This window comes from Lissotriton helveticus, chromosome 4_1, assembly GCF_964261635.1.
Source record: "Lissotriton helveticus chromosome 4_1, aLisHel1.1, whole genome shotgun sequence".
Lineage (NCBI taxonomy): Eukaryota > Metazoa > Chordata > Amphibia > Caudata > Salamandridae > Lissotriton > Lissotriton helveticus.
In genome coordinates, this window is record NC_136063.1 from 1,818,914,910 (window position 1) to 1,818,940,200 (window position 25,291).

At 41.1% G+C, this 25,291-nt stretch overlaps 1 protein-coding gene across 1 annotated transcript in view; it reads left to right on the plus strand.

The window, feature by feature from the left end:
- Positions 1-24,181, plus strand: part of XPNPEP2 (X-prolyl aminopeptidase 2) — a 472,549-nt gene extending 448,368 nt beyond the window's left edge. Inside the window, exons 20-21 of the mRNA XM_078688442.1 lie at positions 5,998-6,096; positions 23,540-24,181. Coding sequence (XP_078544568.1) covers positions 5,998-6,096; positions 23,540-23,725 — 285 coding nt within the window. The 3' untranslated portion in view covers positions 23,726-24,181. The remainder of the gene's footprint in view (positions 1-5,997; positions 6,097-23,539) is intronic.
- The last annotated feature ends 1,110 nt before the right edge of the window (positions 24,182-25,291 follow it).

A 25,291-nucleotide genomic window follows, 5' to 3' on the forward strand; every position in this document is an offset into this window, starting at 1 on the left:
ACCCTACACAGGTATGAGTAGCACTATAAAAGAATTAAATTAAAATATAGTAGGTGCCATTTACATCAACATTTGTGTAATCACTCATAGAGACAGATAAGTCTTGCATTCTTACACTGCAAGCACATCTCTTACATAGGGAGTTGAGCAAGGTTAAAAACCTGCCTCCATATCATAGTTTCTTCTAAGTACTTGTCAAGTGATAACATCCTGAATGTCTTTGTTTTCTTTCATTCCATTGATGGCTAGGTGTTGGGCTCCAGATAGCTTGCATCCAATATTGTACTCAAATGAAAGGAGGGCTGATAGCCCTTTAACTCAGGGCTTTGTTTTGGGCCCAGCTGCAAGCTTAAATAAGAGATCCCCTACCAACTGCACGTTGCTGCTCAAATGGAATAAATACAGTGTGAGGGCTATGCTTAATTGTAACCTGTGCATGAGAACCCCGTTGTAGTGGTGCAGCACACATGGAATCCTGAGAACGCATTGGCACGAGGGAACCCAGGAGTCTTTGCCTGCATTGCGCATTCTTGGAGCAAACAATTGTACTATTACGGGGGCATTGCAGGAACCCCCTTTGCAAGCGAACAACACTTACTGTGACATCCGGAGCAAAAATCCATCCCCAGCACAATTGGTATCGAGTGTGCGTGGATTCAAATGAAGGGAGTGTCCCAATTTTCTTAATCTGTAGGTTCCGCTCATTAACAGGAAGTGGTTTTTATTGGGTGGATAGTTTCACAAGGCAGTGGGAGAAACTGTGTGTATGTTGAAACACTAATCTTCCATTGTTATAGGAAGTAACTCCTGGAAATGGTTTAATAGAATATTAAAAGAGCTGCATGCCAACTTTTCTACTGTATTGCAAAATTTGAGAAATTGCTGATGTTTGGGGTCTTAAATGCAGAAAAAAACATAATGGATGTAGACACAGAACTGGGCAGGTGAGGTATGGTTGTTTATTTGGACATTCAATTATTTTTCTGTTAGTTGAAACAACGCATCTAAAGAAAGAGTTAAACAAGTCAAAATTTGTGGTGTACATGTATTGCAAAAATCCACACGTGAATCTTGTGTCTACTGACAAAGGGGGGCTCAAAGCACCAAGAAACTGACAAAAGGAGAATATGCTAGAAATGTGGAAGTATGAAACATACGACTGAAGCAAGTAGTTGTCCAGCTTCCAAAGTCAGATTTTACAAATGTAAAAAATTGGGGAATTTCTCTTTGAGTATGTAAACTGGTTGGTAAGACCAATGTGAAAGGTATGTTTGACCTTGTGGATGAACGATGGGTGGTGGAAACAATACACACTTCAAACCGAGATGATGATGATATTGAAGTGCTAGTAGTATGTAGGGCAAACTCACAAAAATTAAATGAATGTAATGTAACAGGTGGAACATATCGTCCTCCAATGTGTACTGTCAAACATGAATGGCAAGGAAGTGCAGGTATAGGCTGCTTCGTGTTCACCATTCACCTTGATAGATAAATCAATATGGGAAAGCTTACATAAGTGTGATTTATGCCCCACTGATGTGGAACCTGAAGTGTATTGGGAGGTATACTGTTTAGTCATAAGTTATTTCACAGAAGATCTTGAGTTCTGTGTTAGAAAAGCAATGGGCAAGATTTTTGTGGAGAAGGAACAGCGTTCTTTGGGAGTGATATTAGATCCCAATCACACAGATCAAGAGTTGCTTGCTGTGCAGAATGATGTGATCAGATGGAGCTCTTTATTACCAGATTTCCTTGCTGTAAAAGTGAGGTGTTTGAAGAAATGTTAGCATAAGATAATATTGGATAATGGTGTTTTGCCCAAGGTGCATAAAGTCTTGAATGTTCTGCTTTCTTTATGAGAGCAGTTAATAGAAAAATTGAATTTGTGGAGTGATAATGGTATGATTAAGCCCATTCAAGCTTCTGAATGACTATGGTATTGGCCAAGAAAGCTAATGGCAAGCTATGCATGTGTGTTGATCTCTGAGATCTTAATGAGAGTATATAGGTAGATTGGTAACCTCTTCCCAGCATCGATGAGATGTTAGTGAATGTGAGAGGTGCCAGATGTTTCACTACTTTGGGCTTAACTAGTGCCTCCCATCAGGTGCGGTTACACCCAGAGTCCAGACATCTGACGTCCTTTGTAACATCTGAAGGGGCATACCAGTTTGTTTGCATTCCATTTGTCCTGGCTTCTGCACAGCTGTTTTTGAAAGAATCATGCATGGCATATTGCAAGGTTTGTCTAATGTGATGGTCTTCCAACACAATGTTTTTGCTTGGGGTGTAACAAGGAACAGCATGATGATATATTAGTGAATGTGTTGGAAAGATTAGAACAAGTTGGTCTTACCATAGGATTGATTACATGTAAATTTGGTGTGGAGGATGTGCAGTATTTGACATATAAATTTGTCAAACCCAAATTCAGCTTGGTGGAGGCCATAGAGAAAGCACCTTCACCTCAATGACGCTGTCCCAGGTCAGCCAATACAGGCCTGATTCTGGTCCCCAAGATAAAAAGAGCCAGAAAGGGGGGATATGGCTTCTCATATCGAGTGGCCAAACTGTGGAATTCCCTCCCCATGCTGATCAGACTACAACCGAACAGGACTCTTTTTAGAAAACTAATAAAGACATGGCTTTTCCCCTAAACTCTCAGATTAATCAGCGTAAGCCTCGGTATCTATTCACCTCAGCACTAAAACGCCTCTGCAATCGTGCGCTTTACAAGACAATCAGTCAGTCTGTCAGTCAAGACAAGTAACAGTTACATTTGTTTTTGGGTTTAGCTAAGTATTTCTCCAACTTTGTGGATCAATCTTCCATTGTTATAGGAAGTGAGTCCTGGAAATGGTTTAATTAAATGTTAAAAGAGCTGCATGCCAACTTTTCTACTGTATTGCACAATTTGAGAAAGTGCTAAAGTTTGGGGCATTAAATGCAGTAAAAACATAATGGATGTAGACACAGAACTGGGCATGTCAGGTATGGTATTTTTATTTACCCATTCAATTATTTTTCTGTCAGTTGAAACAAAGCATCTAAAGGTTCATGTATTGCCTACTTTGATGAGAAAGGGAGTAAAGTTTCAATGGGTTCCATCCTGGCAACAGGCATTTGAAACTGTAAAAGACTCCATTGTCAAAGCTATGGTCTTAAGACCAACCCCAGTGACGAAACCAACATTGTAACTGATGCAAGCAATTAGGTGCTAGGTGCTCAACGCACATTAAAAGGAGCGGAGAGTCCAGACTCCACCATTAAAAAGGAGAGTTTAACTTGCTGGTACAGTGAGCCATACTTTGGGACCTTTGTGAGGGGTATGAAATTTGAGTTGCGCGCTGATCGTAAACCATTGACATATTTGTCACCTGGGGTTCATCCTAGACTTCTCTCTGTTAATGACCCAACAAGTCAACAACGTCTCTTCATCCTGCTTTAACACCCACCGCATTCTTCGCAAAATCTACAGATGGATCCCAACCGGAACCAGAAGAACAGTCACTCAGGCCCTCGTCACCAGCAACTGGACTTCGACAACGCCCTCTATGCGGGAACCACTGCCAAACTCCAGAAGAGACTCCAACGCATACAGAATGCCTCTGCACGCCTCATCCTTGACATCCACAGCCACATCATCGCCCACCTGAGGAACCTACACTGGCACCCCATCAACAAGAGGATCACCTTCAAGCTCCTCACCCATGCTCACAAAGCACTCCACGACGCCGGACCAGCATACCTCAACAAGCGACTCACCTTCTACACCCCCAGCCGCCAGCTCCGCTCCGCTGACCTTGCCCTCGCCACCATCCCACGCATCCACTGAACAACCACCGACGGCAGATCCTTCTCCCACCTCGCCACCAAGACATGGATCACCCTCCCCATCTACCTTTAACAGACCCAGGACCTGCTGACCTTCAGGAGACTCCTCAAGACCTGGCTGTTCGGTCAGTAGCTGCTCCCCACCCCACCCCCCACAGCACCTTGAGACCCTCACGGGTGAGTAGCGCGCTTTACAAATGTTTGATTGATTGATTTGTTTCCTACAACAGGAGCTAGTAGAGCTATTCCGCATATTGCTAAATGGTTGTCCAGTCTTCAAGAATTTACATTTTCTATCAAGTATGTACAAGGTACAAAGTATATCAATGCTGATTGTTCTCAAGATTACCAGTGAGCTATTATTCTTTTGATGAGGATGATGAGTGGATGGTGGTGGAAATACCTGAGTTATGCACGTGTTGCATTAGTGAAGAGAAATGAAGAAATGCAATTTTGGAGAATAACGAATTGCAGATGTTGATGAAGTCTTTGCCATGTAAAAGAGGTTGGAAAATTACAGAGAAATCGGATTCATTCAAAAATGGGTGGGAAGAACATTCTGTGGTAAATGGAATCTTGAGGAGTAACAGGCTGGTTGTACTGAGAAACTTGCACCTGGTGATTCTGGTGGGCATGTCAGCTATGAAAAGGAAAGCCTGTGTTTGTTTTTGGTGGATAGACAAATTGAGAGATTTTTCCGTGATTGTATACCTTATACTTGTACAAGTCATAATCATTGCAGGATAAAACCATAAGTCAAATTGCATTTCCTGAAAGAGCATGGGAAATGGTAGCCGTTGAGATATGAGACCAATCTGATTGCTTAGGAATCAATTATAGATTTGCCATTCTAATGATGGACTACTATTCAAAGTGCTCTGAGCTAACATTTATGAGGGAAGTAAAGTCTTCCAATGAGGTTTCTTTTTGTGAAGATGTTTTTAGAAGGGAAGGTTGTCCTGGTGTTATTTTTTCGGACAATGGGCCACAGTTTTTTTCCGAGAAGTTTGAATAATTTCTGAAGACATGGGGGCTCGAACATTTTAGGACTGCAGTGTACCATCCCTGTGAAAATAGATTGGTTGAGTATTTTAACCGTAGGTTGGGGGGAAATGTTCAATTGCCAGTATGTGGAAATTTGTGTTTGAAGAAGCAAGTAAAAAACATGTTATGAAACTATAAAACCGCGCTGCACTCCATTATTGAGGAAATCCCTTTCTTTTTGTTAAAAGGAAGAGCATCATGTACTGTGGCAGTGCCAATTTGGATGGAAAGGACAAATCACAGAGGGTTAACAGTGACATTTTGGATGAAAGAGTGAGGAAATATCAAAGTCAGTTTCTACTATGACACAATTCATAGTAGAAGGAAGAGAAGGGTTAGACAGTTTGAGAAAGGAATGTATGTAAGAGTATGTCTGCAGGTGTGGGTACAAAGGCCTTTTCCAAATTGGCAATTCCCAAAGAAGTCCATGATGCGAAAGGTAATATAGTGAGTCTTTCTGATGGAAAATGGTGGAATGTGAGAATAATCACGTATGTAATGGAGTGGAACAACATGAAGGGACTGGAACTGGAGTTCCATTAAGAAATGAGACAGATAAGAGAGCATTTCCCTGGGTAAGATTGAGACTCAAGAAACTAGACGATTATGAGTGTACTTGACTTCTCTTATCTGTTATTGGTCATTCTCAAAACTTTCTTAGTTGCTGGAAATCTTTTGTGATTTAATTTGTATATAGATTTATGTTCTTTGCAGTGTTTTTTGGTTTATGGGAAAGCTGGATGTGTTATATTCTTGTGATATGATTTTCATTATTGCTCTTGCTTCTCCTTAGAATGTTCGAATGTTGAGGGAGAAAGTTCTGGAAAGGAAGGGAAAAGGGAAGCAACAGTTGGTAGAGATGTGGCTGCCTGCCAGGGGTCTTTACTTGTGTCTTCATAAACTGGATCTGTTCTACCATGTTCCTGTCACCGTCTCAATACTTTACTTCCTATGTATGCCAAAACTGGAGGTGCTATGAAATGGGTTGAATGCACGTATCCAATGCCATTTAATTTACTGAACATTCTGTAGCATCTGATTCATTTTTTTCAGCTGTCTCAATGAACTTCTACATCTGTTATGTCTTTGACCTCTATTGTTTAATCTGATTCACAGCACACATTTGGAGGACAACCTTATCTAACCTTTGAGGCGGTTTCACTAGTGCCTTATGACCGAAATCTTATTAACAAAAGTATGCTGTCAGATGAACAGGTGAGTGACCATTTGCACATAAAACTCTTTCTAATCAATATTGCGTGGTAGCTAGTAAAAGGTTAGTTGCGCACACATAACGTATACAAGCAAGGCATGGCTTTCTCAAGAAACAAGTCAATGTCAGTTATATTGGAGACAAACTCGTTCCCAAAACAGTGTGGCATTTTGAACGGGTTTGGTCTCTGGATTGATAATTAGACCAATTTTGATTAAAAAGACAGATGCCCAGAGTTTAGTGGCAGTAGGGTACATTATACTGCTACCTGGGAAACCTACACTTCTGCTATTGCAAGTCAGGTTATATGAACACTATGGACTTATTGAATCACTTGTCAACTGTGTCTGCACCACATATTGCTTATTTATCACTTGCTGTTCCACCAAATGACTGTCTGTTAACTACACAGCATGAATGCTCTCTTTTCAACATCTCCACAATATCTACGAGTCTTGAAAAGCGTTCATTTCTACCATTATCAAAGAATCCCAAATTGTATTACAAACATTTGCATCAAAAACCAGGAACAATGTCGGCACACCACTTTATTCAAATAAAATATCCAAAAAAATCAGTGAATTCATTCAACTTCTCCTCCACCTACTGTTTCTCCTTGTGTATGGACCAACCGTGTGACCTTCAAACAAACAGAACGTCCGACCTTCAAACTAACAGAAATGGAAGGGGAAATGAGTCTGGGGAAAAAATTCAAAGAATCAAACTTGCCAAGTGAACTATGCATGCAGCAACTCCTTCCAACTCTAAGGGCATGATTACGAGTTTAGATGCTATTCATCACACTTGATAAATAATGATAACACGGCTACGCTGTTTAACGGGTGTGATAAATAACACCTGTTATAAGTTTTAGGGGAATAACATGCTGATGTCGGTGTTTAATGTGCAAAATTCTGCATGGTGCCTAAATACCATATGACTTTCCCACATTTAATTTGACCTGCCAAAATTTAACGACAGTTAAGGTATTTAACACATCCAATATTTATTGCACTTCAAATATTTATCGGATGCGTTAAATACAGAAAAACCCGTGATTCCACACCATGCATAAACTGAGATTTGTGCATGGGTAAGAATGAACCGACCCACTTGTAATCAGGCCCTAAGTGGTGACATCATAAATCTAGGAAATACATGCCTCACAAAAAGTACAGTTTCTATCCACTAAAGATGCCACTCTTACGTCCCTTTTATAGAAATTGAAAACGGACATTCAATTCTTGAAGAGCACCTGGTGAGCAGACAGAGACGTAGGAGCCAGGCGACTGCAGGGACATTATAAACTCAATCTCCTTCATTAAGTTCAGTGATCCCAGGAAAAGCATTATTACCATTTTAGCAGATGACATCCAAGAAGAACTCTACATCATCACTATGGATGAAGGCATGCAAGCTGCCCTTACTTGATCTCTCTGCAGCACACAATTTCATAGATCAAACTATTTTCATGAAATTGTTAAAATAATAGGCTGGGTGTCCGACACTGTCTTAAAATAGTTCCACTCCTTCCTTAATGACTGAAAGGTTGTAGATTTGAAAGCCTGTATCAACCACTGGCAAGGTGGTATGAAAAGTACAACAGAGTTCCCTGGTATCACAACCACAGTAAGCTCTAATGTTCATGCAAGCACAGGGTCAATACAAGGATCTTTCAAATGCAGCCAAACAATGGCACAATTCTCATCCACTTGAAGAAAAACTCAACAAGCTAGTCAAATATCACAAACTGGTTTGTCCACGTATAGCAAAGGATGAAAGAGTCCTTCCTCTGCTTTTTTTTGTTTAGAAAGCTTTATTGAGAGAAACATACCATGTAAAACATCAGTACAGAATCATTAGCAATAAGAGTAAAAACAAGTTGAAATAAACAATTTGGTGGTGAAATCAGGAAATTTCCCAAAATGGGAATTAATTAAATATACTCAGAGAAAATGCATTTTTAAAAGGTTTTGTAAAGAAGGGAAGGAGGGAGAAGAAAGAGAGAGGGGTGGGGGAAAGAAAGAAAAAGAGAAAGAGAATGCAAACATTATATAAACTGTATATTAACAATATATAAGCAAAAATTAAGGTGTACGTTTGGAAAGAAAATCAGTTAGAGGCAACCGTAACAAATCCCTTTTTATCAAAAGGGGAGTGGTTGTAGCAAAGGCATGATCAAGTCTATGGTGATGACAAATCAAATTCCACCAAGCATTATAAGAAATTTGTGAAGTGTCCTTCCAGTTCGTAGTAATTACCTGCAAGGAAATAGCTAAAAACATATCTATAAAATTACGCACATTGCTTGAAACGTTCCAAACGGGGGAAGAACCAACAAGGAAGACATGAATAATATCAAAGGTGTGGGTAAAACCTAAAATATCGTTTAATTTAGACCAAATTTGTTGCCAAAGGATTTTGACTATCGGACAATGGAAAAACATATGAGGAAGATCACTATTTGCATGAGGACAGGACCAACACTGACTGGACTCCAAGGATTTGAATTTAAACAAAGCCGATGGGTTCAGGAATAAACGATTATAAAAAAAATATAAAGTCTGTGTGGTACTGGCAGAGCGAGAGGCGGTATGAATTTTGGACCAAATGGAATCCCAGACAGGGATGGAAAAGTCTTGTGATAAATCTTTTTTCCGTGCAAGTTCAGGTTTGGATTTGGGGCAATCTGAGGTGGAACGGGAAAGGATTTTATAAATGACAGCAGCTTTGAGAGGGGTAGAGAAATCTGGTGGAGAGGAATCTGATGGAACAGAATCTGGTAGGGAATTGTGGTGTGATAGGAGGGTGGTAAGAGCTGGTTTGAGAGCTGAGTATTGGGAAGAATACTTATTCGTTAGATTGAAGTTGGACTGAATAACGGAGAAGTCTAACAAGGAATCACCAGTGAAGAGCGAATCCGCATATATTATGCCTTTATCGATCCACTCCTTCCAAAAGAGGGCTTTAGTATTGATTTTAAGGGATGGGTTATACCATAACGGAGTGAGAGAGTGAAAGCGTGATTGTGAGAGGAAGGAGCGAAATACAGAGTGCGAGCGCCCTAGAGTGTTTGAAAATGGGAGAAAGAAGTCTCTTGGGAGGTTGAGACAAACGAGTAGCAGTAAGCAATGAAAAAGGTGAGAGCTGAGCCATTTCAATGGCACTCCAGGCTGTGACAAGGAGAGGAGAGGAATCTGATAAAAAGGGCCATATTTGCTTTAGGGTAAAGGAGGAGTGGAAACAGATAAGATTGGGAAAGTTAACCCCTCCCAGATTTTTTGGTTGTTGGAGACGAGATATAGAAATCCTGGATTTGTAATTATTCCATAGAAACCGAATAAGAATACGATTAATGAGCTTAAAGAAATATGCGGGAAGAGAAATGGGAAGCGTAGACAAGTAATAGTTAATAATAGGAAGGAGCATCATTTAGATTGTTGCCAGTCTCCCCCACCATGATAAGAATAATGGAGACCAACGGTCAATAAGAGCCGAGAGCTTGGCGAGGATGTCTTTATGATTAATACTAACAGTATCTTTAATGTTATTCGCATAAAGAATACCCAAACATTTAATATGCCGTGGATTCCATTCAAAACCAGTACCCTGAAACATGTGAGAAAGGCAAAATTTATTAAGGGGCAAAACTTCAGATTTATCGATATTCAACTTATATCCAGAGACTGTAGAGTATTCACGGAGTAGGGAGAAGAGAGCAGGTAGAGAAGTAGTGGGTTTAGAGATATAAAGTAAAATGTCATCAACGTAAGCAGTGAATTTAATATCAATGTTCTTATGTACAAAACCAGAGTATGAAGTGGAACGACGTATTTTTTCAAGAAAAGCTTCTAAGGCTAAAATAAAAAGAAGAGGGGATAGGGGACAGTCCTGTCTAGTACCTCTATGGAGTGGAAAATAAGAAGATTGAGCACCATTGACCCAAATGAAGGTAGAGGGAGCAGAGTAAAATAAAAGGATTAGTTTAATGATATGAGGACTAAAACCATGCCAACGGAGGGCCCCGAACATAAAATCCCAACTAACCCTATTAAAAGCCTTTTCAGCGTCAAGGGTAATAGCCGCGAGAGGGGAAGACTTTTTAGAGGCAAGGTGAATGATGTTTAAAAGAGTCCGAGAATTATCAGTGATGGATCTACCCTTAACAAAACCGGATTGATAGACATTGACTAAGTCAGGAATAAGAACATTGATCCGGGAGGATAAAATGTTTGCGATCATTTTGCAATCAGTATTGATCAGGGAAATGGGCCGGTAATTTTTACACAGTGATGGATCTTTATCTTTATTAGGAAGTAAACATAACATAACTTGTGAAAAAGAACCTTTGGATTCTCCCATGGACAGGAAATTAGTAATTAAGGAGGAGAGATGTGAAATTAGAACATGCTTGAAATGAAAATAGAAACAGACAGTGAAGCAATCAGGGCCCGGGGATTTATCCTTAGGTAAAAGAGTAATGGCCAAAGAATCTCTTTGTCAGAAATTGGGACATCAAGCGAGGAGAAATCAAGATCAGAGATCGAAGATTTGGGAATGGACTGAAAAAACGAATGAATTTGGGAAGAAGACGGGGTAGATTCAGGAGTATACAAGGAAGAATAATACTGAACAAAACAATCAAGGATCTTATCAGAAGAATGACGACCCCCATTAACATCAGTTATGACTACAATTTTGGATTTTTGTTTCTTAATTTTAAGATAGTTAGCAAGAGATTTGCCAGCTTTATTGCACCCACCATACATTTTGGAATTGAATTTAAGGAGGTTGTTACAAGCTGCATCAGAAGAATACTTATTAAATTGAATTATGGCTTTAACGAGAGAGGAAAGAGCGTCAGCAGAATTAGAGGTGTAAAAAAGATGTTCTAATTCCTTAATTTGTTTGAGAATGAGGGAGGATTTAGAGAGGGCTTGTTTTCTTTTTGCGAGAAACGAAATCAATAATATACCCCCGCTGCATTAAAAGCATCCCAGACAAAGTAAAATTGAGAACAAGAGTTAAGGTTGTTATGGAAAAATTCCTCCATAAAAAGATTAAATTGTTCCGTAAATTGAGGGTCTAAAAGAAGGGAGTTGTTAAAGCGCCAACGACGGGAACTGGGTGTGGGAAAGGGCAGGTCAATATCAAGGATAATGGGAGCATGATCTGAGATGAGGATAGAGCCTATTTCTGCATTAGTCATAAATTGTAGAGTGTGTTGGGTAAGGAAAATGTAGTCTATGCGGGAGTGTGATGCGTGTACGGGAGAAAAAAAGGAAAATTCCAGAGTATCAGGATGGGACTATCTCCAAGAGTCTACGAGGCCTCTTGAAGATATAGCTTTGAAAAAGGACTTTTGCATCTTATTAGGGATAAATCTAGACTGGGACTTGCGATCCAAAAAAGGATCCATCAGTTGATTGCAATCGCCACCCACAATTAAATCAACCAATGCATGCGAGGAGAGAAGCAAAGAGAAATCGTTCCAGAAGGATACATCCACACCTGTAGGGCCATAAATACTGCAAAAGGATAAATCAGTATTATTAACCTGTACATCCAAGAACAACCATCTTCCATTAGTATCTGAGTACTCATTCTTTAACAGGATAGATAACAACTTGTGAAACTAAATAATAACACCATTTTTGTTGCCAACTGAGGGGGAGCCGAAAATATCACCCACCCATTGCTTGCGTAGAGAAGACAACTCTTTCAAGGAAAGGTGAGTCTCTTGCAACATAGCAACTTGACATTTCAACCTAGCTAAATGAGAGAGGACTCTTTGTTTCTTAACCGGATTACGGAGTCCTTTAACATTCCGGGAAATGACACGAAGACCAATCATCTCTGGAAGTCAAGGGAGAGTAGGCCAGAAGATAGGAGAAAAGAAGTAAAGCCTGATAAAGATACACAAGAGAAAAAATCTAGAAAAGAAATAAGAAGGATGAATTTGAAAGATGACAGCAAATAAAGCTGTGGGAACAAAAACCACCACTAGAGGAAAGAGCGAATTGTGAAAAGGTTGAAGATACAAAAAGGATATAAAATGTGAATAACAAAAGAGGTAAGATGTACTAAAGAGTGATATAAAAATAGGTGAATGAACGTGAAGGAAGAGAAAAGAGAAAGAGAGGAGATGGTGAATAGTTGGGGAGAAATTGAGACAGGAGAGGAGAAGTGGGAGACTAAAGCTCCCAAAAGATAAAATGAGAAAAAAGAGATGGCAGAAAGCCGAGTGGCTTTAGCCATAGAAACCATGAACAAGAAAAACGATGCAGTGGGGGAGGGAGCAACGAAGGACAAGACAGCCGAACCGACCAACGAGGGAAGAGAGGAAAAAATTAATGTGATCACAACAACGTCAATTACATATAAAAGAGGGAAAAAAATTGAATACCAAAAGTGACCAAAGAAGACTAATGAAGGGCACTTACCAAACAAATGGGAGGGAAGGGCAGCTTATCGAAAGTAGCATACAAACATCAGGGCTGCACAGAAAATGGATTGGACAACAAGAACCACAAGCTTAGGATCTATTCGACAAAGAAGAGAAAAAAAAATACAAAAACAGAATTACCACAAGGGACAAAATACCGAATAAGATAAGACCACAAACATGAGCAAATAAAAATTAGGGTTTGCTGAACTCCATGGACTCCTCCTTGTGAGTGTGGATGAACTTCCGAAGATCCGCCGGATCATCAAAACTATAAGTTTTTTCTTTGTAAGTCACTTTGAAAAAGCAGGGATGGATAAGGCCATATCGAGCGTTCATAGATCTGAGGGTGGGCCTTAAGTCCAGAAACTCCTTCCGTCACGCAGCAGTTGGTCGAGAGACATCCTGAGTGAAAAATACCTTATGACCAAACCAAAGCAGTTGTTTATGTTGTTTAGCAGATTGTAGAACAGTCATGAGGTTGGAATAAAGGAGGAAATAGGCAATAATGCCTCTGGGCTTTGAAGTGGAGGAAGAGATCTTTGGTCCAAGACGACGAGCCCTTTGAATATTGACTTCTAAGTGCTTGGGGATGCCAGTAATAGGAAGGACTTGCGATTTCAAAAACTTGATGATATCAGACCCTTCTGAATTCTCCGGAACACCATAAATGCGCAGGTTGTTGCGTTGGTTCCGATTTTCCAAATCCTCAGAGGTTTTCTTTAACTGATCGATCTCTTTGGGAAGACAGGCCACTCTGTCTACAACGTCTTGAGCATCACTGACTTTCTGCTCCACATCAGTTAATCTCTTATCTAAACTGGACCATTTATCGTCAAGTCTCTGGAGAGTAGTAGAAGTATCGGTCATGAAAGGGCGTATGAGGCATAGTTCCTCCATAATATCCTCCAATGTGACAGGGAGAGGAGACTTTGATGGCGAAGGGGGATCTTTTTTAAGGCGTTTACCAGCAGCGACAGAGTCTTTTCGTGTAGCAGAAGGAACGCCGTGAACCTTAGAATTGTGTGCTGACTCCATTTTAAATGCGACACCAATGGGATCAATAATGGCAAGAAATAGAGTCAAAAGAGATCCACAAGCAAGTGAGGCGACAACGGAATAGCTCAGAAGGTAGCAGCCGTCAAAATGAAGAGCCAATAAAGTGGTTCAAGAATGAAGCTGAAAGTCAAATGAATATATGTCCAAACAATAAGAAAAAAAAAATTATGTATCAGTACCTCTACTAATCTAGAGGAAAATTAAGAGCACTTGGAAAAATATACATTAGAAGATGAGGTCTGTGACGCAGGTGTGCAGCTGAAATAGTTGAAGAGCACACTTTAAAGAAACCTCATGGAGGAAGAAGGCTCAGCAGATGAAAAGACCAAATTTCCATTAGGAATGGCAATGAAAAGGCATGCCATGAGGAGAAGCAGCGACAAGGAGCAGAAAAAAGAAAGAAAAAGGAAAAAAAAACGCTGTGTGAGGAGAAGAAAAAAAATAAATGGCGGCCGTCATCCTTTGTAAAGCCAACCATCGAAATTTCAGGTAAAAACCGGCATGTTGTGCCTTACAAGAATACCCAGTTGAGCAGGGGAGCTTCTGACAGAGGAATCTGCCGTTTGTGTGGAGAAAAGCCTCCGAAATCGAAGCCCTTCTTTAGCGAGCGCTCCTCGTCATCCCGGAGCTCGTCAGGGAGCGGCCATCTTGTTTCGCCGCGTCGCGCGTCCCCTCCTTCCTCTGCTTTAATGGAGCTAAAAGTGACATACGAGTGTGGAGTGTGGACTACACCTACATGAATAGGGCATAAAGTGCTTCCCAGAAGGGAACATACTGGGTCTTCTTTTCGATGGAGCCCTCACCTACGCTCCCTAGAACTGCACATTGGAAAATGTGTGTACTACCCATGCAAGGGAAGACATCCTACTCCTTTAAACCCAGTACCAAGAGTACCAAGAGGCTGTAACCAGACCCTTGTTCATGGCATGACTTCAATACTGCAACATGTACAGCTACAATATTCTAGATAATGCAGCTTTAATGCAACTTTAAAGTGGTTAATTTAGCATCTTCATTGTCACGTTTCACCAGGTAAATGTTTAACTTTAGATGAGTACAGCTACAACATTCTGACTAATGCAGTTTTTATGCAGATTCCCAGAGGAGCTCAAAACCTCACAGTAAGACACTGAATCAGCCTCCTGTCCTCACTACTTTGATGCTTCACGAAAGCATATAGTATAATAAACAGTATGACACCTATAAAAGTAGAAAGAGCAATTAGATGTACTTTTCATGTATTGTTAGTCACTTGCCTCTCTTTCAAACTTAAAGGAATGATTGAGGTAAAAACTGTCTTAAAGTGAAAACACATTAAAACTGATGACGTCGCTTTGGTTACCACATTTGAAATACGGCCCTTTCGGTGTCAAATAGTAAACAAAATGTGCTGCTTATATATTTTTTTAAAGGATAATGGTTTTCTATTTTAAGGCTTTTATTCGACTTTAGCTATAGTAAGCATCCTAAAGAAAATAATTACCTCACTTCTGAAATACAAGTTAACGTTCTAAGGATGTCACAAATTATACTGCATACGTTCCACTCCAGTAGTATTTAATATCGATCCATGGGTGTGTAAAAGAGAGTGGCATGCAGAAATTAATATCATAGGGCCAGATGTAGGTCGGCAAATACCGGTCGTAACGGCCGATTTCGGCCGTTACCGACCGGTATTTGCTAATGGAGATGTAAGGGCCTTAAAATATACAGAATCGGTATATTTACCGATTCGGTAAATTTACCGATTCTTTAAAATACCGAATCGGTAAATTTATCGAATCGGTAAATACAGATATAGGTGGCACTGATTCGTTATTTACCTTGTAATACTATTGCATGGTAAATAACTAATTCTAGTGTACATGCACATCTGTGCATGTACACCTGTGCCATGTAACACACATACATGCCCTTAGCACAAGGGCCAGCCAGGTTCAGGGGTGCAGGGGCACAAGCCAGAAACAGGGGTGCAGCAGGGTGTCAAAGTGACACCCTGTCCCCCTTGTCAAATCGGTAATTTTACCAATTCTGTAATTACCGAATCGGTATTTGCCATTGATTCCTATGGGCTTCAAGGCCCATAGGAATCAATGACAAATACAGATTCCGTAATTACAGAATCGGTAAATACCGAATCCTACTGATTCGGTATTTGTTGCAGAATAATTACCTACATTAGATTTACCGATTCATGAATACCAAATCGGTAAAATTCGTTATTTATGAATCGGTAAATCTAATTTACCTACATCGAGCCCATAGTGTACAAAAAGATAATAGTATATTTGAAAAGTCAATTTATCAGCAGATCATTTAACTTGTAGTCTTCTAGGTGAGCTTGTCAGGGCTTTGCATAACACCCCTCAGTGCTGGTATCTTTAGTCTGCATGTCCCTGGAATCAGCCACTAAGGTATGAGCCAATAGCTCCTCAAATATGTGTAGTTGATAATTCAGTTTGTAGATCAAACGTTCATGTGATGCCATTACCATCATGGCTTCTGTCCATGGCAAGTGTGATTTTCAACATTGTCATATGCCCATTTTAGCGACTCCAAACGCTGAATCAAGCAATCTTTTCTTATGCTTGGCGATGCCCACAATTTCTTGTGTATCATTGAAGACTGCAAGTTCCAGGGACGGGCTGCCTTTTAGTACTGTGAAAGATTCCAAACTGAAGTCCAGGAGATGCTTAACTTTGCCAAAGGATATGAATTGTGTTTCTGCCACTAGTGAATGAGCTTGCGGTATACCGACTTGGAGCACGATTCTCGAAGACCTCTGTCATGTTCAAGCAAGAGTTCAGACCATTCTTCCTCAGTGTACGTTTTCTGAATCTTCCACCGCCAGTTATTCAAAAGATATCTTGCAATAGGTTTGGCGTACGGTTCATCAATCAGAACTTCATAAACCCGTGACACTTTATAGCTTCCCCTAGCACTTCTGGTATTTCTGCAGTGTGGAGTAAGTCAAATGAAATGTTTGTTTACCTAATTTACGGATCAATCCGTTTTTAAGGTGTATGAACCACCACTATTGGTTGAAATCAACTTGGAATTGTTTACACAGGTCTTCCAAAGTTTTCAAGGAGCCCTCTAGTATTTGATGTTTTGTATATTTGATACCCTTCTCTAATAAAGTATGCCAGCTACTGGTATGACCTCACATACACAATTCTGAATTGTTCCAGATGTGGGCTTCTAATTGTAGGTGTCTGTTTTCTCTGAAGATGTTGTTCCTGTACGACCATATTTTCACTGAGTGCATTATGACTGGATTTTGCCACATCCTCTTTTTGACATTTGCAGATTATCTGTGGACTACATATAACTTTCTGTAGATTTTTCTTCAGTATAACCCAGTCTGGTAGGTTAGTTGAGAAAGATATAGTGCCTCATGAAAAGTTCCATGTCAGGCACGTACAATTCTACAGACGGTGTCGCATCATATATTTTAGACACTGGCACGCCTCGATTTTCTCTATGCCAGATGTATTCTTTGATTTGGCAGTCTGTGTGTCGCAGTATAGCGTGGGTTACTTTAACCAGTGCTTAACACATAATTAAAATGTGACACAACCACCATCTTTTTTGTATTCTGCACCATAGCAAGAGTTGTAATTTTCCACATTTTGTAAAATCTCTTTTCAATTGTTCCACCAGGATTTCAGATTATCAGTCACCTGGATGTGAATATTGGTGCTCACATGTTTTACTAAGCATTTCATTTTAGGTCGAACCCATTTGAATGGTTGTTCTTGCAGGGCATGTAAAGTAGTGTGTATTGTCAATGGCATCGCCTCACTTTTGGTCCTGTTTATTTTATAACAAGAAACTTGTGAAAATCGGAAATGAACTCTATTAAAGTTGATATGCAAGTGGCAGGTGAGACTCATGTCAACAAAATATTATCTGCTTACATTGGCAGCCTGAGGTCACCTTTTGGAGTATTGATTCCTTTGATAGCTGTAGAGTGGTGGATGATGATGGATACATGCTCTATTGCCATCAGAAGAAGCAAAGACAGTGGATATTCCTATCTCGTGCTCTACTAGTTGCAATTGTCTCAGAAATATAACCATTGCACTTTAAAAAATAACAGTAGGAGCTTGGTACAGTCATTTTGTCATTGCAAAAATGGTAATCCCTAGGCCCAATCTTGACATAGTGTAAAAGAAGTAGTCCCACTCCACTCTACTAAAGACATTCTCACCATGGAGGGAGAGGGCTACTTTTTTTTCTTTGTTGTCCTTAGCTTGCCACAAAAAATCCATTAGTATTTGTGTATAGTTGTGTGATATACGGTCAAGTACTTAAAGGTTTCTATGAACCAGAAATGAGATGACTTTCTTATAGCTATTGGCAAATTAGTCAGGATTTTCACATCATTGCAGATAAGAAATATATGCTTGTAACTTCCACCGCATGTCTTTTCCTATTTTGGAGACCAGTGGAATGTATGCTCTGTTAAATTCGCTATCTAGCTCACCCACCTCGGCTACCTCATCTATGAATGAGGTGATTTGATATTTATACAATTAATAATGGTGAGTGTAGATCATCGATTCAGTACCCTACACTATTAAGTAGAGAGGTTTCAGGACACAGTTAGGGTTTCTTCATTCAATAGTTGAGTTTCTTGAAGGGAGCCTGTGGTTTCACTCTATATAGATATATATATATATATATATATATATATATATAGAGGCATTCTCAGGGGTGTGTGGCTAAGCCAGCTAAGATGGGGGATATGTCTGCCTAGGGCTAGGGGTAATCGCTCGGTCATCGTTGCCCATCCACACCGGTGGGGCCCTGAGATGCTCTAGAAGGGGAGAGAGACTTACCAGCAGTAGCCTGTAGCTGTGTTGCTCAGCGCTGGGGCGAGAAGAGATAGCGGTGTGGCCGATTCCGCTTGCCAAGACTACGGCCCCATCCAACATGACGGATCCCAGACAAAGCTAAGAAGGAGCGGGCCAAGAAGATCAGGATAATGTGTCGGAACTTGACGAGTGGAAAACACCACAGAGGAGGAGCTGGACACAGAGCGTCAATGCTAAGACAAGAGGGGAGGACGATGCAGCCAGATTTGTTTTTCCGAGACCAGATACGGCCCCTAAAATGGCAGTGCCCTGGTAATGCTGACTGCTCCAACGAAAAGAAGATAAACCGAGAAGAGCAGATCAGCACACTTCAATCTGGTAGGCGGAAGTTCACGCCAGAGAGGCGAAACTACGAGAGCCGTCCCCAGAGGGTTGCACTCCAACTCACGGGTGCTGGAACCGATGGACTTTGGGGGCCACGCACACACACAGACTGACACTGGCAAACTGGAGACAAGTCCCAGGAGCGGCCCTTCACCCCAATCAAATGAAGGAGACGAGCTAAAGGTGTCGATCCTAGAGGGTGTTGCCTAGCCCATCCAAGTGACAACACTGTGCCTACCAGGAGCCCGGCACAATCTCAAGGGCTGAGAACCCAAATTAGTCCAAGGTGCAGCAGGGAGACGTCCCATACCCTGTTGAGGTGAGCCTCAGAGGCATAGGACTGGACTAGAGTCTAGCCACATATCACAACAACAGTCAACCAGAGGTAAGCTGCGTTCTCTACCCAAGACCATTCTAGAAGGTGTGGGGTGGGGTCGTAGACCCAGGAGTCAGCCCATAGAGAATAGGAATGAGGGGAAAACACGAATATGGTCCCAGGACAGACAGACTGACCCTCCGCCTCCCCCAAAAAAACAGTACCAATCTGTCACTCTGTTCAGAGTCCAATAAGGACATATATGCCTGCCCCAGAGTGAAAAGAACATCACAAGAGCAGAGGGGCTGTAAGATAACAGTGTACACTTAAAAACAATCCCCCCTTTCACAATCCTGGCATGAGGGAGGATACATAAATTGGTAGCAGTAAGGCCATAACTGACAATTCAGCTAATTCAACCACAGAGGGGCTGGTGACAGTCTTTCTCAGCCCTTCCATCCCCCTCCCCCCCCACCCCACCTGGAAGACCACCATATACACCAGACCAACTAGGAGATGTGGCTCAGGCAAAAGATAATCACCCAACTGAGCAGGTGAACACAGCAAAGTCACACAAAACTAACCAACGACATGCCAGGACGCCAGAGCATTGTAATACACATACTCAATTGAAAGCTCACGGGGTGGAACTAAACTACAGAGGGACCCACCCTAATTAAGCATCTTCGTCCAGCACAAACAGTGGATAAAATGCCAAGGAAACTCCCCATGGGACCCAAATATCAGTGTGGATCGGTCATAATAAAAAGGTGGAACACCTATAGCTCACTAGAAAACCACGCTTGATAAGTCCCCCACATCCACAGGACTAAACATAGGGTGACTGCGATCTAATGGGTGACCACAAACGCCAGCCCCCACGAGACACCCCTCTCCAACAGCAAAGGACCTCCACACTAACGGGGAATCTTCAACCACAGCCTCAATGTCGGACAAGCTAAATAAAGTGCTGGCCACAATAGAACACTCCAGAGTCACTATGAAACACAGACCTTAATTTACTCAGGGACAACCATCGCAAAGTAGCCGACAAGGAGGCAAATGGGGAGAAGACCCTCTCAACCCTTATGCCTCAGGCCAAGTCACAGCAAGAAACCTTAAAAGAACTCAGATCTCGGGTCCAGCTCTTGGAGGAAAGGATGGATGATTTGGAAGGACGCTCAAGGGAGAGCAATATCAGAGTGCTGAACTCACCCATAGGATATGTAGATACTTGGCTTAAATCATTTACCCCGACCTCAGAACTAATCACTTTCTTCTCAGTGGAGAAAGCACACCAGGTCCCGTTGTGACGACCACCCTCCCGGATCCCCCCCAGACCACTACTGTTAAAGCTCCTCAATTTTTGTAATGCTCTTTCCGGATACCTAACACCAGCACCCCTCCACCGATTCTATCCAGATATGCAGTTTTTATGTCCCCGATGACAGGCCCCAGACGCAGTGTTTCAACATATGTTTTGGAGCTGGCCCATCATACAACCTTACTGAAACTCAATACATGAGACGTTGTGGGAAGTCACAGGATGAGTAGATATGAACATGTGGGAGGCCTGCGCACTAGGGATGTTTCGGCATCGAAAACACCACAAAGTCCAGATATGCTTTGCCTCGCTGGCTATCCTGTTGGCGAAAACGAGGGATAGCCAAACATTGGCGAGCCTCGGCAGGACCCCCAATGGCAGCCTGGACAGGAGCGGTTAACAAATGAGGCGCAGCAAAAGCGGATGCTATCAGAAACGAGGAGGTGCGGGGGATATGGAGGTGCCTCATCTCCACAGAATGGGCCCTACTGTTGTATCAATTCGGACAACAGATAGCACAGTCAGCCGCCCTCAACACCATTAACCCCGATGAAACAACTAGATAGGAATTCACCCACCGGGACTCACACAGATCCTCTGACACCACCAGACTCCTGAAGTCACTAACAGATACCTAAACTCCCAGCCACCCCTGAAAGGCCTGCACATCCCCCAACATACCCAGTCCCACAACACTAACGGCATGATAGCCTACACATGGAACGTGCCCGCCCGTGTACACCCTTCCTCCCCTACCCCACCCCAGTTTGATCCTCAGTTAACAGTTAACAAATTACATCGGTAGTTTTAAACACCGAACAACTCACTTGAAGGACGCAATTCCCGGAAATATATCAGAGTAGACAGTGACACCACTAGATACACCCACACGTCCATAATTCACACGTCATTCATGGTCTTTAAAAATATGTTTATACAAATAAGGAATGTATAAAATGCATGTGAAGGAAGAGAATGTTGTTGTCTGAACCCCATGTAAACTGAAAAATAGTAATAAAATAGATATATTTTAAAAAATATATATAGAGGCATTCTCATCCGGAAGGGGCATATAAGGTAGCAACAATATTTGCAACAACACAAAGTACTTCAGTGGAAACAGTGTTTTGTGTCAATCAATTAACCTTTAGCAAGGATATCTAATATTTCAGAGTACACCAGTGCTCCACAGTGCTGACATAAGGTAAAATACCTCTGGAGAATATAGCCTGGCAGCAATTAGTGTCCGAGGTCAGTGAAACAGCTGGAATTATTCCAGTTGTAACCTGGTACATTGTTTATAGACCAGGAGCGAAAAGAGGCTCCTTCTTCAGGATGGCATCATGTGACACAAATTGTTAGTGACTACTTTTATGCACTAAATGGCCTCAACGTTCTCTTAAGGAAATTGTCATTGAAACCCAATGGTTAACACAGAAAGTCAAGAATATGGCAATTTCTGAGTCCGCCTGAAAGGGAACCAAACCCAGTACATCAGTTAGAACCTTTGGACACTCAATGGCATTAGTGGTTTCGCTCTCTTAAAGGTTGATTTCATTAATTTGGAGTGTGGAAGCTGTAGGTTGTGCCACTAGATTCTTTAGGTTGATATTTTTAAAAACGATATCAAGAATTAGTTAAAACCCTGCGGTGGTGGAAAGAGGGGCTTCCACTATCCATGCATTTTACTCCTGTACTTTGAATTGTGACATGGAATATGTAAATATTTTCAACATGTGTCTTTGTTGGATGGTTTCAAATTCTAAAAATAAGAAATGGATTCGGTACTTCATCACTAAAAATATATTCTCAAATGGTGATGGACGGTCTAATTTAAAACTTTCCGTAAAAAACATGAGAGGGAACCCTTTATCCCAGTGGAATTTAGCATATAAAGGTCATTATTATAGTATGTGTCCCAAAGGTAACCATTCGAAAAAGACTATATAAATGGGCAAGGGAACAAAGTACCACAAATCCTTCTATTACAAAATAGGAAAATGTATAAAGTTTCAATGTTTAAATTAGTCAAGTTCATCAAGTGGCAATTCCAAACGGCGATAAGGTGCTACTTGTGTCAGCATAGTGCAGGTGAGATATCAGTGCCAAAAGGTGATGAAATATATACAGTGCGCCTAACACAAAACAGTCTCAACCAGCAGGACACTCCATATACATGTAGAAGAGTCATGAGTAGTGCTGGCACTGTCTATTATTGCTATTGCAGCATTGCTGTGAAGTGCTGGTTTTCTTCCATGTGTCTATAACAGCTCTACTGAAAAGCACTGGTACTGCCCTCTGCAAGTACAGTAGTCCTGCTAGGAATGTTGGTTTTGTCTACTGCAAGTACAGACGCCATACTGTGAAGTCCTGGATTGCTCATTACAAATGTAGCAGCTCTATGGTGAAGTGCCTGTTCTATCCACAAAGACAAGCGCTGGTATTCTCACTCATAATGAAATTGCCCAGCTAATAAGTGCTGGTACTTCCAAACATATAGTCACCCTGCTGACGAGCGTGTAAGGTCCAGGACCCGTAAAGCAGTTCGGCTGAGAAGTGCTAGTTTAGTACACAGTCTGGCAGGCTTCTGAAAGTGTTAATATCGTCTCGCTAAAATGATAACTGCCCTGCCGAAAGGCGCTTGTATTGCCCCAGTAAAGTATAGGAGCGCTGCTGATACGTGCTGCTGGGGAGAAGTGTTATTAATGAAACATTACATGTATGGTAGCCATGCTGAGATGTGCTGGTTATAATGGACTGGTGCCATGTTGTTGTGTTGCTGAGGTACATTTCAAACAAGTAGCGTATCAGTTTAATGCCACAGGGGCAAGCATAGATCAGTCATGGGGAGGTTTTGAGTTGGGGCCAGTGTTTTTTTATTTATTTTTTATACAACACAGGTTCTTCTATTTTCCGAGAAATTATGTCTTCCCGGTGCCTCCTGGGAGAACACCTCTCATTTAGGAAGCAACAGAATAGCTAGTGTGTTCTTCCTGATGGTAGAATGTTGGTGCAAGGCTATGAAGTGGTCATATGCAGTCTGTGATGATTTATATCACTCCTTATCCTTAGTACATTCCTTGTTCTACTTTTTCAGATTCAATATCTTGATAAGCGCTATGAGACCATCCGAAAGATCATGGGACCAGAGCTCAAGCGCCAGAAGATGGAGGAAGAACATGATTGGATGATGAGGAACACAGAGCCTTTCTCCCAAGGGACAGTGGCTGTTGCATCGATGATCATCCTGATTGCCAGCCTTTCAGCACAAGCGCTACTATAAAATCCAGCAGCAAACTCATGACCGAGAAGAACAAGAGCAATGAAGGAACATTTGTTTGATTAAAGTAAATCTTTCACATTCAGTGTTGGAGACAAAACCAGTAATATAAGCACAAGTATAGAGGCATTGTCATCTTTATCTAAAGTATTGTGTTAGAACCATACTCAGTGGGACATCATAGATGCTACAACTGAACAATGAATTGAGAATATGAAAGGGCAGAGTTCAATTGTGGGTTGCTCAAGATTAAATCCTAGGCTGTGAAAGTACAGGAAAATATTAGACTATCTGGATCACTATTAGCCTGGATACTTAATGGAAAGCCCACGGCTGAAAAAGATAAGCAACCTCTAAGCCCTTTAGAATTCCTTGAATAACCATAACCAGGTGTCAGGCCCGGCTATTCTTCCAAGGCATAAGAGTTACAACATTGACTTAATAAACTGTTTTAATTGATGTCTTTACTTTATTGTTCATTGATTTAAAATGTCAATCAATACATGAAAATATTATAAAATGTTTTATTGCATGTAGAAATACAATAAAAAAAATCAATAATTGCATCCAGACCATTCGGACGTCTACAGTGGTGCAAGAACATCTAAATAAAAGGAAGCATTTATTACACAGTATTACAGTACAAAATTACACTCATTGTATTGGCCTGCCCCTTTTGTTTTGGACCTTAAAAACCAAATTGACTGACGAAACTTCGACACAGTATATACTACACAGACACTAGTATCAGTTTTACATATTCTCAACGATAATTGATAGTTTCTTAGTCCCAAAACCCATGAAAGCGGGGCAAATCAGAATGTTCTCTGCTTTTGATAACCCCTATAAAAGATCAATAAATGTCCTTCGCTCTCTACCGCTTGACACCACATAAGGCACATTTTAGTTCCATAATTGCCAGAGCCCATGAACTTGAAAACAAAGCAATAAGGAGAGTGCCTGGCCTAAACTTTATATAGCTTGTACCCCGTAACGGTAAAGCGAATGTACTTGCCTGTTAAAAAAGAATAACATGCTTTGAAATTAAAAAGTCTTTGACAAGGGTGGATTAATATAGTCCAAAAACTCCAAGTTTAAAATCAGTCTCAAAAAATAGAAAACGGTCAGATAAACTTCGAATGCAGCATTATGTAACCAGGTCCCGTGCACACATTGCCAAATACCTTGTTTTGCAATTCTTGAACCAGCAATGGAAATCAGCAAGGAGTTTGACCAGTATTGACCCACTGCCAAGGTGGGCAATCAGCCCTTAATGTAACTTACCCATGGCATCCTATACAGCAGAGGTCTGTGCGCAACTTCTTTATACTGAATCGGATCACTCCTATCCAAATGTGAATTAATTGTAAAATAATCCTCAGGGTTTCAATATGGCCAATAGATTTCAAACCTATATCAAGCTGTAGGGAGACCATCAGAGATCTCAAGGCAAGTTTCAATAATGATTTAATAAAACTACTCTAACCCTTACCCAGAGCATCCAGATTGCAGTTGCCCATATACCTCTAAGCCGTAAAGAACCTTAACACTATGTATTTCTATATATTT